Below are 17,964 nucleotides of genomic sequence, written 5' to 3' on the forward strand. Positions count from 1 at the left end.
CATTTTTATTTCATCTATTGTTAATGTAGTATGTTAATATTTACAATGAATAATAACAAAAAATATTTGTAAGGTAATAAAATCATTTTGATATTTTAATTTTTTATGTATACATCACGTCAATATCATATAAATATAAAATTTATAAGTAATATTTTAACAAAAGACAAACAATCAATTGTTTAATTAAAATAAAAATTTATTTGATTAAAATAAAAATATAAAAATTTAAGTAAATATATAAAAAATAAAATTTAGTTAAATTAAAAAAAATATTTTAGGGATAAGAAAGATTGAGATTTATGTGTTTCTTTCTTCGGTCGTGGGGCTTTTTCTGTCGCTTTCCTGTCTGAAACTAACAAAGCTTGCCCGAATAGCAGATGAACTGGCGACCGAGTCGAACGTGTTTACGTATGTGCAACCGTAACCCAGTTCCTTTAACAATTTAAACCAATACCAATCCTAATCAAAGGGCGTATTTATTTTTAAACAAAAGGGACCCACGTCTGCTGCCTCCACCATATTTAAATTTGTACGGCTGTGATGGTAATCCATCGGGAGGACAATATTAATGGAACACACTTTAACGACAAACAGTACGGATGCTGGTGGCTCACTGACTCGATAGATAGTTAAAGGCAACATGGTGAGTTAAAGGCAACATGGTGATGATTCCAGGCAGAGTTAATGCCGACAAGCACTGTTTAAGAACTTTTTAATCACGATGGGGAGATCATATGATGAATCTCACGGTCCACATGATTGCCACGTGGACTCTGAACTGGCTGAGGTACTCAATTTTGGGGGTTTCTTTTGTCTGCTACGCCACTCGCTTGGGGGGCGTGGATTGAAGCGGCATGATCATGTCGATTAGGTTGACTTTTTTTTCTGATGGTTTTGATCTTGTTGATTAATTATTAATGTCGTTTCTTTGGTTTATGTCATGATGAAGTTAAAAAACAGAATGTCATGGGATTCGAAGTGGGAATTAGTTTTGCCTTGTAATTGGAACCTAGTATTGTTCCTTTTAGGACATTGTCCTAATGAGTAGACGACCAAGAATCTCCATTCCTACTGTTAAATTTTCTATGTTTTTTTTCTTTTTTTAAATTTTTTGAGAGCTCAAATTTTTGAAATTATTTTTTGCATTATACAATAAAAAATGAATATACATGCATATAAAAAATAAAAGAAGTTCTTAATATTTTATTAATGCTAATATTATCATAGTTTGGATCAAAGATAATTTTTTATTACTTATCAGCAAAATATCAACATCTCACATGCTTTATAATCTTCATTTTCATTTTCTTTCATTTTCTTTCATTGAATCAAGTTCAATGACATATAAATTTTTGATATTTGCTAGATACTTCAAAATATTTTTAACCTAACAAAGAAGAAAGTGAAATAGATAAAATTAAAATATATAAATACTTGAGTAAAGATGAAAGAACCTAAGTAGACAAGGAAATTGAAAAATAAGAATCTAATTCGAGCTTGGATTTCATTGGTTTTGTAACGGGAACTTTATATTTGAGTTGAAAGATACATATCTATTTTGACTTCCCAACATATGGTGGATTCGAGAAGGTTTGATTTGAATTGAAAGATCAAATTTTTCAAACAAGGGTTTCATGGGTTTTAATATATAAACCTGATAACTCGTAAAATTTTTTTAAAATGATACGTCAACAATGACGTGATAGGAAAAATTAAATATAATTTATATTTTAAAGTATTATTTTCCAATTTTAAAGTTTGTTAAGTTGAGAAAAATTTTTATTGTAATTTATAGATGCTCATGTTAGATTCCACTAATCTGTAAACATATATATATATATATATATATATATATTACTTATTTAAACTAATTAAATAGAATTTATAAAATATATATGAACAAGCATAGGATATGGCTAGACTATATGGATAAAAGCATATTCAGATATTCAAGAAATGATATTTGCACTCTATCTAACCTTATATGTGTTACAAACTTTGCATCTACACTTGGGCTAAATACAAATATAAAGTACTTGAACCTTGTGTAATCGAGTCAAATAAATTTCCGTATTCCAAAATCCAATACCCATTGCTAGCTTTGATTAGTAGAAGTTGGAGGAGAACAAACACCTAATGTTGAAAATTTAATGAGTATACTTTTGTTGAAATCTTCTTGAGAAAGTTCGGCAACAATTCTGATGACGTTTTGACAATGCATATGGATGAGTATTTACTCTTCTAATTGTACTATTTAGTATTACTATTACTAATCAAAGTCATGTTTTATCTCGATAGTCAATTGGTTAATAACGCAGATCTTATGCACTAATTTGACAGTTCATAGTTAACACAGTTCTTGGTTAGCCCAAAAATCTAATAGTAGTTCCAACTTCAGTTATTTGTTGCATCATATTTTCTTGTTACGGATCAAGCCAGTTGAACTTGGAAGGTGCAAAGAAACATCCTATTTTTATTTTGTTTTCCCTATAAATTTCAGTTGAATCCCAATATATGTAGGAATGAGAGAAAAAATGGTTGTGAGATATGTATCAAGTTTCACTTTCTTGCTTTTGCTAACTATCAGACTAGCATTTTCAGCTTCCATAGCCAAAAATGGTTGCAAGGACCGATGTGGAAATGTAAGTATACCCTACCCTTTTGGAATTGGAGCCAAATGTTCCTTGAATCCATGGTTTGAAGTCTCTTGCAATGACACTTCAAGCCCTCCTACAATTTCATTGACAAGCATAAAAATGGAGGTCTTGGAATTTCGTTTGGGTCGCGATGAATACCTTCGTGTCAAGAGTCCAATAATTTCAAAGAATTGTTCTGGTAGGGAAACTAGCAGACGAGTGAATATCACAGGCAGTCCTTTCTGCTTTTCAGAGAGCATGAACAAATTCATAGCTGCAGGTTGCAACAACGAAGCCTTCATGACAGGGATTGAGCCTACGATTGTTGGCTGTGAATCAGCTTGTATTGGCAACAGACTTTTTGGTCCTAATCCTAATGCCACTTGCGATGGTTCTACATGCTGTGAGACTGTGATACCGTCGCGTCTCCATGTATTTAATGCTACATTTCAGAGCAAAGAATCAGAGTCAGAAGGGTGCAAGTTAGCCTTCCTGGTAGAAGAAGAATGGTTCTACAACAATATAACAGACAAGTCCTCTGCTTTTCAGAATGTGGACTATGTTCCAGCTTTACTTGATTGGGCAATTCCGGATGAGGCTTTTGAATTACCGACGAAACGTGGAAGAGATTATTATTGCAACGGGTACCGTTATATGGATACAGAGCCTTATTACCTCAACTCCAGTCGATGTTATTGTTATGGTGGTTATGAAGGAAACGCTTATCTTCCTAATGGATGCCAAGGTGAAAAATTCTGCTCTCTGCAAAATGATGCTGCTTTCGTTTTTTAAGTTTACTAGAATTCAAGCTTATCTTCTCTTCCTGATGTATGAAATCCTATGCTACAATTACATTACTTTTTGTTTTATGTCACCCTTTATTTTGGCTCTTTTTTAAATTTGTTTAATGGTATTAGATATTGATGAATGCCTGGACGGCCCTCACAAGAGATGTGGGAATGCGACTTGTGTCAACAGACCAGGGCATTATGAATGTGAAAGGAAAAAAACCTGGATTATTATTTTAGGTAATTAAGTCCCTTTTGCCTTCAAACTTTCTTTATTCATAATGCCACATTATATTTTTATTGCCATTTTTCTTTTGCAACATGAACTACTACATGTTTCCAGGTAGCCTTGACTAGCTGATGACTCAAGAAAAATCAAGTATTAGGAATGCATCAAATAGGATAAATTAGACAGACCACAACATAAAGAGAAATTTAAATTAGAGAAATATACTTATTTTTTTATAAGATATGTAAAGAAAAAACGTTTAAATTATATTTTAATCGAATTCATTGATTTAACTCAATGTACACACTTAGAGAAAACTTTTAATTTAACATCTGATATCAGGAATTCGATAATAGTCGCCGGTATATATATAAAGTCATGAATTTTTTGATTTTCTTGTTGTTTTTGCAGGCATTAGCTTAGGCTTTGGAGTATTGTGTTTAGCCATTGCCGGATGGTGGTTGTACAAATTTTTAAAGAAGAGAAGGAATATCAAGCTCAAAAAAAAGTTTTTTAAACGAAATGGCGGCTTATTGTTACAACAACAAATGTCTTCAAGCGAAGGCAGTATAGAGAAAACCAAGATATTTACTTCCAAGGAGTTGGATAAGGCAACTGATTATTTCAACAAGAACAGAGTACTGGGCCAAGGTGGTCAAGGCACTGTTTACAAAGGAATGCTGGTTGATGGAAGGATCGTTGCAGTTAAAAAATCCAAAGTAGTGGATGCAGAGAAAGTTGAAGAGTTCATCAACGAAGTTGTCATCCTTTCTCAAATCAATCATAGAAATGTGGTTAAACTACTAGGATGTTGCTTGGAGACTGAAGTTCCATTACTGGTTTATGAATTCATACCAAATGGGACACTTTTTCAATATCTACATGATCAAAGTGAGGAATTTCCATTATCATGGGACACAAGACTGAGAATTGCCAAGGAAATTGCGGAAGCTCTTTCTTATTTGCATTCAGCTGCCTCCATTCCAATTTATCATCGAGATATAAAGTCCTCAAACATTTTGTTAGATGAAAAGTACAGGGCGAAAGTTTCAGATTTTGGAACATCTAGATCAATTTCTATTGATCAAACTCACTTAACTACACATGTGCAAGGTACATTTGGATACTTGGATCCAGAGTACTTTCAATCAAGTCAATTTACAGAAAAAAGTGATGTTTATAGCTTTGGGGTAGTCCTTGTAGAGTTACTAACAAGTGAAAAGCCAATTTCTTTAGAAAGGGCTGAAGAAGGTAGAAGTTTAGCCACACATTTCATTCTTTCGATGGAAGAGAACCAACTCTTTGACATTGTTGATGCTAGAGTTACGAAGCAGGCTAAAGATGGAGAGGTAGTTATGGTTGCTAAACTAGCCTACAGATGCTTGAGCTTGTGTGGAAGGAAAAGGCCGACAATGAAAGAAGTTGCTATGGAGTTAGAGCGGATTCTGTCGTTGCAAAACGATTCAAATGTTCAACATGATCAGGAAGAGATTGAATACGTTAGAATTGATGTAACTTGTCCTCGGGATGGCGTTTCTACTTCAACAGGTTCAGTTTGTGACAATAGAAATGCATTTTCCATAGAATCAGAGCCACTTATTTGTAGCAAAACAAAGTGACTTTAGTATGTGTGATGTTATAGCCTATATTTGCCTATTTTGTGTTTGAATTACTTTGTTCTTTTCTCTATTTGTCTTAATATCTTCTAAATTGAAGCTAAGTTTCTCCATTGATGTTATTCGATGATTTATTTATAGTAGAGAACATTTATGATCTTTAGGATTCAGATGAAACCTTGTATTTGCATTTAAATTAAATCTTTTTTATGTCTTAAATTGAATCTTTCAAAACATTATTAGCGAAATTTGAAGAACAAAACCAATAAAAAACTATTGGATACATTATTACACACCCCTGAATAAGTAAGTAGGAACTTGAGGAGCATTTTGTCCGTGAAAGAAACCAAAAAATTCGGGCACCTAGCTCACCTAAACTCAAATTATCACCTCACCTTCATGAATATCATCAGAATCCTCATTATAAGTACCATCCGTAGATGTCCAATTTTGATTAACTATTATTTTTGAACTGTTGTGTTATAAAAAAATTACATTATGGGTGTTTTAAGTGTAGAAACGACTAAGGGTGTTCCAAGCATGAAAGCTCCTAGGAGAGTTTCAAGTGCGAAAACACCCACGAACAAGTATGAAACAACTATTTGTATGGGAAAGTGAAAGTAACTCATAATAAGCAGAAGGGTTTATGAGTTACTTTCACATTTAAAATATTCTAGAGAGCTTGGCTTGGTGGTTCAAATATGAAAATAGTTAAGAAGACTTCTTCTTAACCTTTTCTTCAAATACATGTGCTTTAGCCCTTTTTTCTTTCTTAGCTCCTTAAGAATACACGTAATGTGCTATCAAGTGTCATTACTCTATTACCCAACTATATGATCATTCTTTTAATATTTTATAAACCGTTCTTTAATTACGTTTCCATGACAAACACGTTCTTCCATGATTGAATGTGTTCTCCTAATTACTCTTAAGAATGTGTTCCTATTCAGTATAAATATAAGGATCTTAAAAGCTAGGAGGTAATGAGAAATCATTAGAAACCTAATAGAGATTATCCTAAAAGCTCTCTCGAGACTCCTCAAACATTCTCTATATTCAGGCCTTCTATTCGCCATAATCCGTCGCTTCCTCCACCTTTTCATATCCTTCACCACCTATCACCAAAGTACTTACGATTCAAGGAATGCTCTAATTTTCTTCTTTATCGTCTTTAGCATATTCCAAGTCACTTATTACAACATATCCTTTTTCCCTACTAAAAAAAGCCTCTACACTACCTTCATCCTTTTTCCCTATTGATGACTGACTCATCAAATAAACCTCTTTCCTTTTTCCAATATATTAATGGAAAAATCTAAATCTAACTTAAAAATAAATAAAATAACAGTACGAATAAAATAATCAAGAAAAAGAAAACATAGAAAACTACCCAAAAGCAAAAAATAAACATACGAATAAAAAAAAACATAAATAAATAAAATCAAGAAAAAAAAAATTTTGTTTTTGCTCAATCAAATGAAATTTGTATTAAAGTCACTGAAATTGCGGTGTAAAGATCAGCTTATATATGGGGATCAAGTTAAGGACATACAATTAAGGTACAAGCTTAGTGGTACTCAGTACCATTAAACAAGATTCGCCTAATAGTGCTTAGTACTTTAAGATAATGCAAAAATCATAAGAAAAAGAAACCTACTGAACAAAAAACAAGAAATAAATATTATAATGTAAAGAATCATTAAAATCAAGAAAGTAAAGAAAAAAATGAAAATGAAAGAGAGAATTAACTCACCGCAAGATTCATTTCTGGACTTCTTTGGATAGAATAGACTTCTGTGGAAAGACTGGACTCCTATGGATGAGGTTCTCTAAGAAAATTTTTGCAACGCAAAAAACAAGAGGGAAAACAACGTCTCCTATCAGTTTCTTATATAGAGTGCTAGTAGCACTTGCCTATCGATGCATGCTTGAGCTTGAGTGGAAGGAAGAGGCCAACAATGAAAGAAGTTGGTATGGAGTTGAAGCGGATTCTTTTGTTGCAAAAGGATTCAAATGTTCAACATGATCAGGAAGAGATTGATTGTGTTAAAAATGATGTAAGCTGTCCCTTGAATGTTGCTTCTGATTCAACAAGTTTAATTTGTGACTTTGGAAATGCTTTTCCTATAGAATTGAAGCCACTTATTTTCTAGCAAAACAAAGTGATTTTCGTTTTGAGGAAACAATGTGATTTTAGTCTGTGGAATGTTATAACCTGTATTTACCTATTTTGTGTTTGAATTATTTTTTCTCCATTTGTCTGAATTTCTTCTAAATTAAAGCTAAATTTCTCTATTGATTTCATTTGATGATTTCTCCGTAGTAGAGAACACCTATGAACTTTTAGATTAGAACAAAACTTTGTTTTGTATTTAAGTAAAAACTTTCTAAACATAATTCGCGAAATTGAAGAATAAAAATAATAAAAAATTATTAGATATATCTTTGCTATTACATGAATCATTAACTTGATATATAAATTAAAATATGATCGTGCTTTAAGATTATCACCGTGATTATTTATGGATCCACTAAAATGATGAAAAAGAACTGTTTAATAGTTTTTCTAGAACAATTCAACTCTAAAAAGGAAAATTATCTGCCAACCCGATCTCAAAAAATATGAAAGATTTTACACTTGTAATATTTTTTACGTATTTGTTTCTTAATTCCCTCTTCTTTTTTGCCAATATTTTTCCCTCTAAGAAACTTCATCCAATTATTTCCTTAAATTCAATAGTAGAAATTATTTCTCTCGATTTTTTTTTTTGAAAATTAAAGCTTTATTCATCCATTGCCAAAATGCCACAACAAGTCTTTAGCTTGTTTTGCAGAAGACTTTGTTTGGCATGGGAAAGGAACCTGTACATTTACAAAATCATGATACTGCTCAAAAAGGATTGGCAGCAAGCAGGACTCTAAAGTTTGTTGATCCTACATCAAAAGCCAACAAGCAGATCATCTCAAACACCAAGTGTGGAACGGAGACCTAACAAAAGCATGTCCATTTAGAAATCCAGGCCAGATGAAAGGAGCAAACATAGCAAAATCTTAAGGAAAGCAGAAATACATCCAACCACCAAAAACAAAGGACAAACCGATGGCCAGAACCTAGGAATTCAGAAGCCGAAAGCGCTCACGGAACCTGGGTAAAGGAAGCTCCTTGCCACACACCAAATGCACCAGAATCACAAATGACACTGTTGATGCCAACCTCAAAAACAAAGAAGTAGAAGAACCGCAATCTCAGAAAGGAGGAAAACTAAGCGCAAAGCTGTAGACGCAACTCAGAGCAACACACTGTCGATGATCTCGAAAACAAAGTCACGCATAAGAGCATTCCATACAAAATCTGAAGGCATAGATCGAGGGGGGGGGGGGGGTGGTCAAGAAAAGCCCCTCCAAGGACCCTTTCAATCCACAATCTTTGGAGAAAGAACATCGGGCAACTCAAACCGTAGAACCACAGACAGGCTTCAATGGAGAACCTACAGAACTAACCAAAAAATAAAACTCTCCCTCAGCCCATAAACTCAGCCACCCCTGATTCATACAAAAAGAAAAGCAAAATGCAACCCATAACCCACACTCCACTCGAAAGCAAAAAGAGTCCCAAAGGAGCAGCACAACAAGATCCCAAAGGAGCGACTCACAAACAAGAAAACAGCAGATGACGAAACCAAAGTACCCTGGCGCGAATGGTCATAGCAGCAAATGACCGTGGAAGCCCCCTCCTACAACAAAGCCCCCCACCTGTCTGAGTCAGATCAGCAGAGGCAAGAAGCATGGAATCAAAAGGGTGAGTCACTTAAGATGGATAGTGACTCCGCTTGAACATCACTTTTTTCATATTTTTCATTTCATCTCTTTCTTTTTTTTCTTCTTCTTTATTTTTTTATTATTTTACTTCCTCATTCTTCTTATTTTTTTACTTTTTTTTCCTTTTTCTCTTTTTTTTTCTCCCTTTTCTAGTAAAAATTGTTTTCCTTCTTTAAGAGACACCACGAAGGCAAGACTTGAAGACTGGAGCACTTCAAGCCTTGAAACAGTCTGTAACAATAATCCACAAAGATCAAAATACAAATCACCCTAACTTCACAAAGACCTCACCATCCTCATAAAATCGAGAGGCAATCCCGCCTCCCTCACGAACCAAGTTACACATTCCCCACAGCTCGTTCATGATCAGCAAGAAATCACAAAAATGAACCACAACAATCTCCAAAAGTACACAAACTCAAGCATGGTCCTAACAAGGTCACAAAACCCAACCTGAATCAAAAGAGACCATACCCGGAAGAACAGATGGAAGGGAGAAGCCACAAACCAGGAATAAATTCCCCAAGCTTTTCCGCTCAACCAACCCCCACAATGAGAGTGACTCAAACAGCCCCAGTGAACACTTATAAAGCCTTAAAACTCGCAGAAAAATCCTCTTTCCATCAGGAACCCTAACCACGAGAGCAAGAACGAAAAGCTCCCTTTAATTCACCTTAATCATTTACAGTAGCCTTCTTCACATTTTCGAATTAATGTAGGTAATAGATTAATCTCTTTATGCACCCCGGAAAAGAAAAAATAGAAATGCATTGCCGCACTTGTTTTGCTGAATAATAAACGTGAAATGTGACGGAAGATTGATATGAGCTTAAGCTAGAAAATGAGATAGATCGAGTTCATTTGGTAGTTTGCAATTAAGGATTTGTTTGTTTTGACGTAAAATATTTTTTAAAATTATGTTTTCAGGATTTATACTCGTTTAAAAGATAAAAAATTTATTTTAAATATAAAATATTTTACGAATCAATGAGAAAAATAACTATTGACTACAGAAAATGTCTCTAAAGGTGTAAAACATTTTCTAAAAAACATAAAAAAAAAAACTCTCATACTAAGTTTAGGTATATAGATTTGATGAATATTAACATTTAAATTAAAATATTAAAAAATAAAAAATGTAGTAATATTTAACTTAAAACTTTTTTAACTTAAAATATTAATATTTAAATTATTCAATACTATTAAAATTAAAAAAATAATTTTTTCATGAAACCATTCAATGCAATTAAATTTTTTATTTATAAATTGAATAAATTTTACTATTAACTATAATAAAAAATATTTCAATGATTTGATGGATAGTTTTAGATGTCTTACATAATTGATAAATATTGGTATTTTTAATATTATGGTAAAAAAGTGATGTGATAGAATTTTTTTTTTGAAAATTAAAGCTTACTTTAATTATAAACTATCATTGTATAAGAGTTAAGCATCTTATGAATGATTGTATTACCCTAATTATTAAATAAAATACTCAGTTATAAGCATGCTTAATTGGTATCTATAAATACCCATAAACTGATCTAGACATAATTGTTGAAAACTATTTTTTATCCAAAGGAGGATAATTTATCCAAGGAAAGCATTGGGGTTTTATATAGAGCAGATGATGAAATTACTACTATCAATGGGGAGCAAAAATGATCCACAACCATGCAAAGCTTGTAACCCAACAAATATGGTTCATAAGTTAGAAAAAGTCAGACTGAGACAAAAGGCAAATATCTAATCCATTGTTTGAAATTTGAGGATAAGGTAACAGAATTGATGGAGATCATACTGATAAATAGATGAATTCAAAAATGAAAAGCACACGAGACTTCAAGCCCCTATGTTTAGAGCAAAAGATCAAAAACACCAAACCCATGCTTGAAAGTCTCCAAACTCAACCAACTCACATGTCCATCAATTGGAGCTCCAAACTACACAAAAATATCACTTCACGGGGCACAAAGATAAGGCACTAAAGGCTTCATTTTATATATAGTTATAGATATATAGTTAAATGTTTTGGAAAATGTTATTATTGATTTTACTAATTTTCATGGCCATTTTTTATTTTGGTTCCAAATTATTGAAAATCAAATGACATCAGTAATCAACTCCTATTTATAATTTTAACATCTAAATAGCTCCATCAGTGATAACAATAAATATTTTTTACAAGATGATCCAAACAATAGAAAATATTTTCGATAATTTATTCAAATAATAAAAAAATTTAAATTTTCCTGTAAATCATTTTACATTGAAATTTTTTTTTTTGAATTTGGTTATGTGATGGGAAGGTGACCTGATCTGAACTAAAAAATACAAATTAATCTAACTTCTCGATGAATGGTGGATTTAGAAAGATTCAATATGAACTGGAAGATAAATATTTTTTCAACTAGGGTTTCATGGATTGATAGCATCAACTCGATAACCCACTAAATTTCCGAAGAGGTCGGCCAACCACGACGTGGGGCACTTTTCTTCTTTGGCTTACGGTATTTATGGTTTTAGTTTTTGGATATTGAAGGTAACAGGTGTCCAGGTACTCAATCTCATTTTTTTTATTTAGTTATATTTTGTTAAATGGTAGGAAAAATTAAATATAATTTATATTTGTTAAAATTATTTCAAATTCTTCACGCCAACAAAAAAATTATTTCAAATTCTAATTTTGGTTGTAGTTTACAATTGTTTCATGATAGATTCTAGCAAGTCGCAAGTGCGCGCTCTCTCTCTCTCTCTCTATATATATATTAGATATTGGGTATTGGAAATTATTGGACCAAAGCATATTCGGATATTTGAGAGAATATATTCACACTGTAATTGAGACAAAGTAATAAATTTTATACCTAAATTTGTTTTAAACATAAATATAAAGTACTTGAACTTTATATAATCGAGCCAGATAGATCCAATTACAAAAATTTAATACCCATAAATACTATTATTGACTTGCTGAAGCTGGAGGTGAACAACCAACTAATGTTGAAAAATTGAAAATATACTTTCCAATTGTTCTTGAGAAAGTTCGGCAACAATACCGATGTGGCTATGCTTGTGGAGTATTGACTCTTCCATTGTATTATGATTATTATTATTCTAACCAATCAAAGTCAAGTTTTATCTGGTAATCAATTAGTCAGAATAGTTTTATACCAATAATAATATGATTTTCTCTTTTTTTCACTTTTTAATTTTTTCGTTCACTTCTTTTATCATCCAAAGTTTGAAATAACTAATCTTGAATGCAGATCTTATGCACTAATTTCTTTTTCAAAACTATTTTGAAAAAAGGGAAAAAATCAAAAATTAAATTTCATTGTTAGTCCAAGGTGTTCTTCCAAGCTTGACGTTGAAAAATCCGACTATATTTCCAACTTCAATTATTGTCTGCTTCATATTTTGTAGTTACGGGTCAAGGCAGTTAACCTTGGAACCAGCAAAGAATCATCCTACTTTTATTTTGCTTTCCCTATAAAATTCAGTTAAATCCCAATATAAAATTCATTTTCATTTTCTTCCATTTTCTTTCACTGAATTAAGTTCAATGACATATAAATTTTTAATATTTGTTAGACACTTCAAAATATTATCAACCTAACAAAAAAGAAACTGAAATAGATAAAATTAAAATATATAAATACTTGAGCAAAGATGAAAGAACCTAAGTAGACAAGAAAATTGAAAAAATAAGAATCTAATTACAGCTTGGATCTCATTTGGTTTTGTAATGGGAACTTTCAATATGAATTGACAAATACATATCTATTTTGAGTTTTGGCGGATTTGAGAAGATTGATTTCAATGCAAAGATAAAATTTTTCAAACAAGGTTTTCATCGATTTAAATGCCCAAACCCCAGAACTCGTAAAAAACTTTCTACAATGACATGTCAACAATTAGGTGATAGGAAAAATTAAAAATGATTTATATTTTATCAAATTATTTCAAGTTTTAAAGTTTTTTTAAATTGACAATTTTTTATTGCAATTTACAGTTATTCACGTTAAATTCCAACAAACTGTAAATATATATAAATTTCCTGATTAAGTATAATATATATATATATAAACAAGCATAGGATATGATTAGACTAATGGATAAAAACATATTCAGATATTCAAACCGTATATGAGTTATAAACTTTGTGTCTACGCTTGTGCTAAACACAAGTATAAAGTAATTGAGCCTTATGTAATTGAGTCAAAGAAATTCGAGTACTTGGAAATTCAATACCCATTGCTATTATTGTTGAAAAATTAATAAATATAGCTTTTGGAAATCTGCTTGAGAAAGTTGGGCAACAATCCGATGACGTTTTCACAATGCATATGGAGGAGTATTTACGCTTCTTATTGCATTATTAGTATTATTATTATTATTAATCAAAGTCAAGCTTTATCGCGATAGTCAACTGGTTAGAATAATTTTATACAATTAATACTTTGATTTTCTTTTTTTTTTCCTTTTTTAATCACTTCTTTTTCATCCAAAGTTAAAAATTTCTAATGTTGAATGAAGATCTTATGCACTAAATTCTTTTCAAAAGCTTTTTGAAAAACAAAAAGGAAAAAAAATCAAAAATTAAATTTCATTGTTAGCCCAATTGGTCTCTTTCAAGCTAGGCGTTGAAAATCCGATGGTATTTCCAACTTCAGTTATTTGCTGCATTATATTTCGTAGTTACGGGTCACGGAAGTTAACCTTGGAACTTGCAAAGAAACATCCTATTTTTAGTTTGTTTTCCCTATAAAATTCAGTTAAATCCCAATATATGTAGGAACCACAGAAAAAATGGCTGTGAGATTTGTATCAAGTTTCACTTTCCTGCTTTTGCTTACTATCAGACTAGCATTTTCAGCTTCCATAACCAAATCTAAATGTCCGGACCTATGTGGAAACGTTAGTATACCCTACCCTTTTGGAATTGGAGCCGATTGTTTCTTGAATCCATGGTTTGAAGTCTCTTGCAATGAGACTTCAAGCCCTCCTATTATTTCGTTGACAAGCATAAACATGGAGGTCTTGGATTTCCGTTTGGATCGCTATGAATACGTTCGTGTCAAGAGTCCAATAATTTCAAAGAATTGTTCTGATAGGGAAACTAGCAGAGGGGTAAATATCACAGGCAGTCCTTTCTTCTTTTCAGGGAGCATGAACAAATTCATAGCTGCAGGATGCAACAACAAAGCCTTCATGACAGGGACTGAGCCTACGATTGTTGGCTGTGAATCAGCTTGTATTGACAACAGACTTTTTGGTCCGAATAATACTTGCAATGGTGAAACATGCTGTGAGACTGTGATACCGTCGCGTCTCCGTGTATTTAATGCTAGATTTGAGAGCAAAGAATCACAGTCAGAAGGGTGCAAGTTAGCCTTCCTGGTGGAAGAAAAATGGTTCGACGTCAATATAACAGATAAGTCCTCTGCTTTACAGAATATGGACTATGTTCCAGCTCTACTTGATTGGGCAATTCCCGATGAGGCTTTAGGACTACCGAAGAAACGTGGAAGAGAATATTATTGTACCGGCTATTATTCTATGGATTTAGAGCCTTATTTCCTTAACTCAAGTCGATGTTATTGTCAATATGGCTATGAAGGAAACGCTTATCTTCTAAATGGATGCCAAGGTGAGAAGTTCTGTTCTCTCTGCTCTCTGCAAAATGAAGCTGCTTCTGTTTTTAGGTTTTAACTAAAATTCAAAAGCTTATCTTCTCTTCCTGATGTACGAAGTCCTAAGCTAAAATTACATTACTTTTTGTTTTATTTCACCCCTTATTTTTTACTATTTCTTAAATTTGTTTATTGGTATTAGATATTGATGAATGCCAGGACGACCCTCAAAACAGATGTGGGGATGCGACTTGTGTCAACATACCAGGGCATTATCAATGTGAAAGAAGAAAAACCTGGGTTATTATTTTAGGTAATTAAGTCCCTTTTGCCTTCAATCTGTCCCTATTCATAATGCCAGATTATATTTTTATTGCCATTTATCTTTTGCAGTATGAACTACTACATGTTTCCTGGTAGCCTTGACTAGCTCCTAAAGTTACTGATGACTACGGAAAAACAAGTACTTGGAATATAGCTAATGGGATAAATTAGACCGGCCACGGCATAAAGAGAATTTTAAATTAAAAATTATTATTATTATTATTTGATACATAAAGAGAACGTTAAGATTAATTTTTAAACGAATTAATGGATAACTTAATGTCCATCCTTGCAATTGCTCAAGGGCAAGCAGCTTTTTTCTATCCATGCATTGTTGCCTAAGAGGTTAGGATGTAGGATTAGTACAGCTAACTATATGTTGTGCTGTCTGTTTTGCAAGTGTAGAGGTTTTTCTGTTCAATCAAGTCAATGTGTTATGAAAAGTCTGATTTAAAATGACATATGGATCGTCGAAATTGATAAAATTATTTTTAAAAAAAAAAATCTATCTTTATAAACAACTTTTAATCTTATATCGGGAACTCGAGATTGTTGCCAATATATATACATAATCATGAATTTTCCTGATTTTCTTGTGGTTTTTGCAGGCATAAGCTTAGGCTTTGGAGTATTGTGTTTAGCCATTGGTGGATGGTGGTTGTACAAATATTTAAAGAAGAGAAGGAATATCAAGCTCAGGGAAAAGTTTTTTAAACGCAATGGTGGCTTATTGTTACAACAACAAGTTTCTTCAAGCGAAGGCAGTATAGATAAAACCAAGATATTTACTTCCAAGGAGTTGGATAAGGCAACTGATAATTTCAACAAGAACAGAGTACTCGGCCGGGGTGGTCAAGGCACTGTTTACAAAGGAATGCTGGTTGATGGAAGAATCGTTGCGGTTAAAAAATCCATAGTTGTGGATGCAGAGAAAGTTGAAGAGTTCATCAACGAAGTTGTCATCCTTTCTCAAATCAATCATAGAAATGTCGTTAAACTATTAGGATGTTGTTTGGAGACTGCAGTTCCATTACTGGTTTATGAATTCATACCGAATGGGACACTTTTCCAGTATCTTCACGATCAAAGTGAGGAATTCCCATTATCATGGGAAACACGATTGAGAATTGCCAAGGAAATTGCAGAAGCTCTTTCCTATTTGCACTCTGCCGCCTCCATTCCAATTTATCATCGAGACATTAAGTCTTCAAACATTTTGTTAGATGAAAAGTACAGGGCAAAAGTTTCAGATTTCGGGACATCAAGATCAATTTCCATTGATCAAACTCACTTAACCACACATGTGCATGGTACATTCGGATATTTGGATCCAGAATATTTTCAATCAAGTCAATTTACAGAAAAAAGTGACGTTTATAGTTTCGGAGTAGTCCTTGTCGAGTTACTAACGAGTGAAAAGCCAATTTCTTTTGAAAGGGCACAAGAAGGTAGAAGTTTAGCCACACATTTTATTCTTTCGATGGAAGAGAACCAACTCTTTGACATTGTTGATGCTCGAGTTACAAAGCAGGCTAAAGATGGAGAAGTAGTAATGGTTGCTACACTAGCCTATAGATGCTTGAGCTTGAGTGGAAGGAAGAGGCCGACAATGAAAGAAGCTGCTATGGAGTTGGAGCGGATTCTGTCATTGCAAAAGGATTCAAATGTTCAACACGATCAGGAAGAAATTGATTGCGTTAAAATTGATGTAACTTATCCTTGGGATGGCGCTTCTACTTCAACAGGTTCAGTTTGTGACTCTGCAAATGCTTTTTCCAGAGAATCGGAGCCACTTATTTCTAGCAAAACAAAGTGATTTTAGTATGGGTAATGTTATAACCTGCATTTACCTATTGTGTGTTTGAATTACTTTGTTCTTTTCTCCATTGGTCTGAATTTCTTCTATATTGAAGCTAAGTTTCTCCACTGATTTTATTCGATTATTTTTCTATAACAGAGAACATCTATGAACTTTAAGATTCGGACAGAACTTTATTTTGCATTTAAATCAAAAACTTTCATAACATAGTTAGCAAAGTTTGAAGAACAAAAATAATAAAAATTATTAGATAGATTATAATATGACATCAATCATAAACTTGATAACTTAAAATATGATATGTACTGTAAGATTATCACATTATCATTATTGGATCCACTAAAATGATGAGAAAGAACTAATCTAATAATTTTTCCAGAAAATTATTCGCCAACCCGATCTCAAACAATGATGAATGATTATATACTTGTAATCTTTTTTACCTATGCATTTTGTTTCTTAATTCCCTCTTCTTTTTTGCCAATATTTTTCCCTCGAAGAAACTTCAGCCAATTACCCCTTTAAATTCAGTAGTGGAAATTATTTCTCTCGAATTAATGTAGGCGATAGATTAATCTCTTTATGCACCCAAAAAAGAAAAAGATAGAACTGCATTGCCCCACTTGGTTTGCTGAAGAATAAACGTGAACTGTGATGGGAGATTGATATGAGCTTTGGCCACAAAATGGGATAGATCGAGTCCATTATGATGTAGCTTGCAAGTAAGAATAAATTAGAATCTTCTGTCTTGATATTTTTTCCGTAAGATACGAACTGACTTCTCAATGAATGGTGGATTTGGGAAAATATTTTGCTATCTTTTGTTAAATGGTAGGAAAAATTAAATATAATTTATATTTTGATCAAATTATTTCATATTCTAAAGTTTGTTAAATTGGAAAAACTTTTACTTGTAATTTACAGTGGTCTTATGACAGATTCTAACAAGTTGCAAGCATTTATACATATAAATGTTACTTGTTGCTCTCTCTTGGATCAACTGTGTGTAAGGGTAGAGTTAATCAATTTTTGTTGAGGGACCAAACACGAAAAAAAATGAAGACTAAAAATTTTTAAAACTAATACGTTGA

The 17,964-nt window shown here is 32.5% G+C and overlaps 2 protein-coding genes across 2 annotated transcripts; both read left to right on the plus strand.

The window, feature by feature from the left end:
* LOC18603429 (wall-associated receptor kinase-like 8) lies at positions 2,538 to 5,275 on the plus strand. The gene is made up of 3 exons (XM_018118784.1): positions 2,538 to 3,384; positions 3,557 to 3,667; positions 4,068 to 5,275. Exons 1-3 carry the CDS (start codon positions 2,538 to 2,540, stop codon positions 5,273 to 5,275), a joined length of 2,166 nt encoding a protein of 721 aa, XP_017974273.1.
* LOC18603430 (wall-associated receptor kinase-like 8) lies at positions 13,907 to 16,980 on the plus strand. The gene is made up of 3 exons (XM_018118782.1): positions 13,907 to 14,747; positions 14,933 to 15,043; positions 15,663 to 16,980. The coding sequence occupies exons 1-3, from the start codon at positions 13,907 to 13,909 to the stop codon at positions 16,868 to 16,870; spliced, it is 2,160 nt and encodes a 719-aa protein (XP_017974271.1). The 3' UTR covers positions 16,871 to 16,980.

This window comes from Theobroma cacao, chromosome 4 (assembly GCF_000208745.1).
Source record: "Theobroma cacao cultivar B97-61/B2 chromosome 4, Criollo_cocoa_genome_V2, whole genome shotgun sequence".
Lineage (NCBI taxonomy): Eukaryota > Viridiplantae > Streptophyta > Magnoliopsida > Malvales > Malvaceae > Theobroma > Theobroma cacao.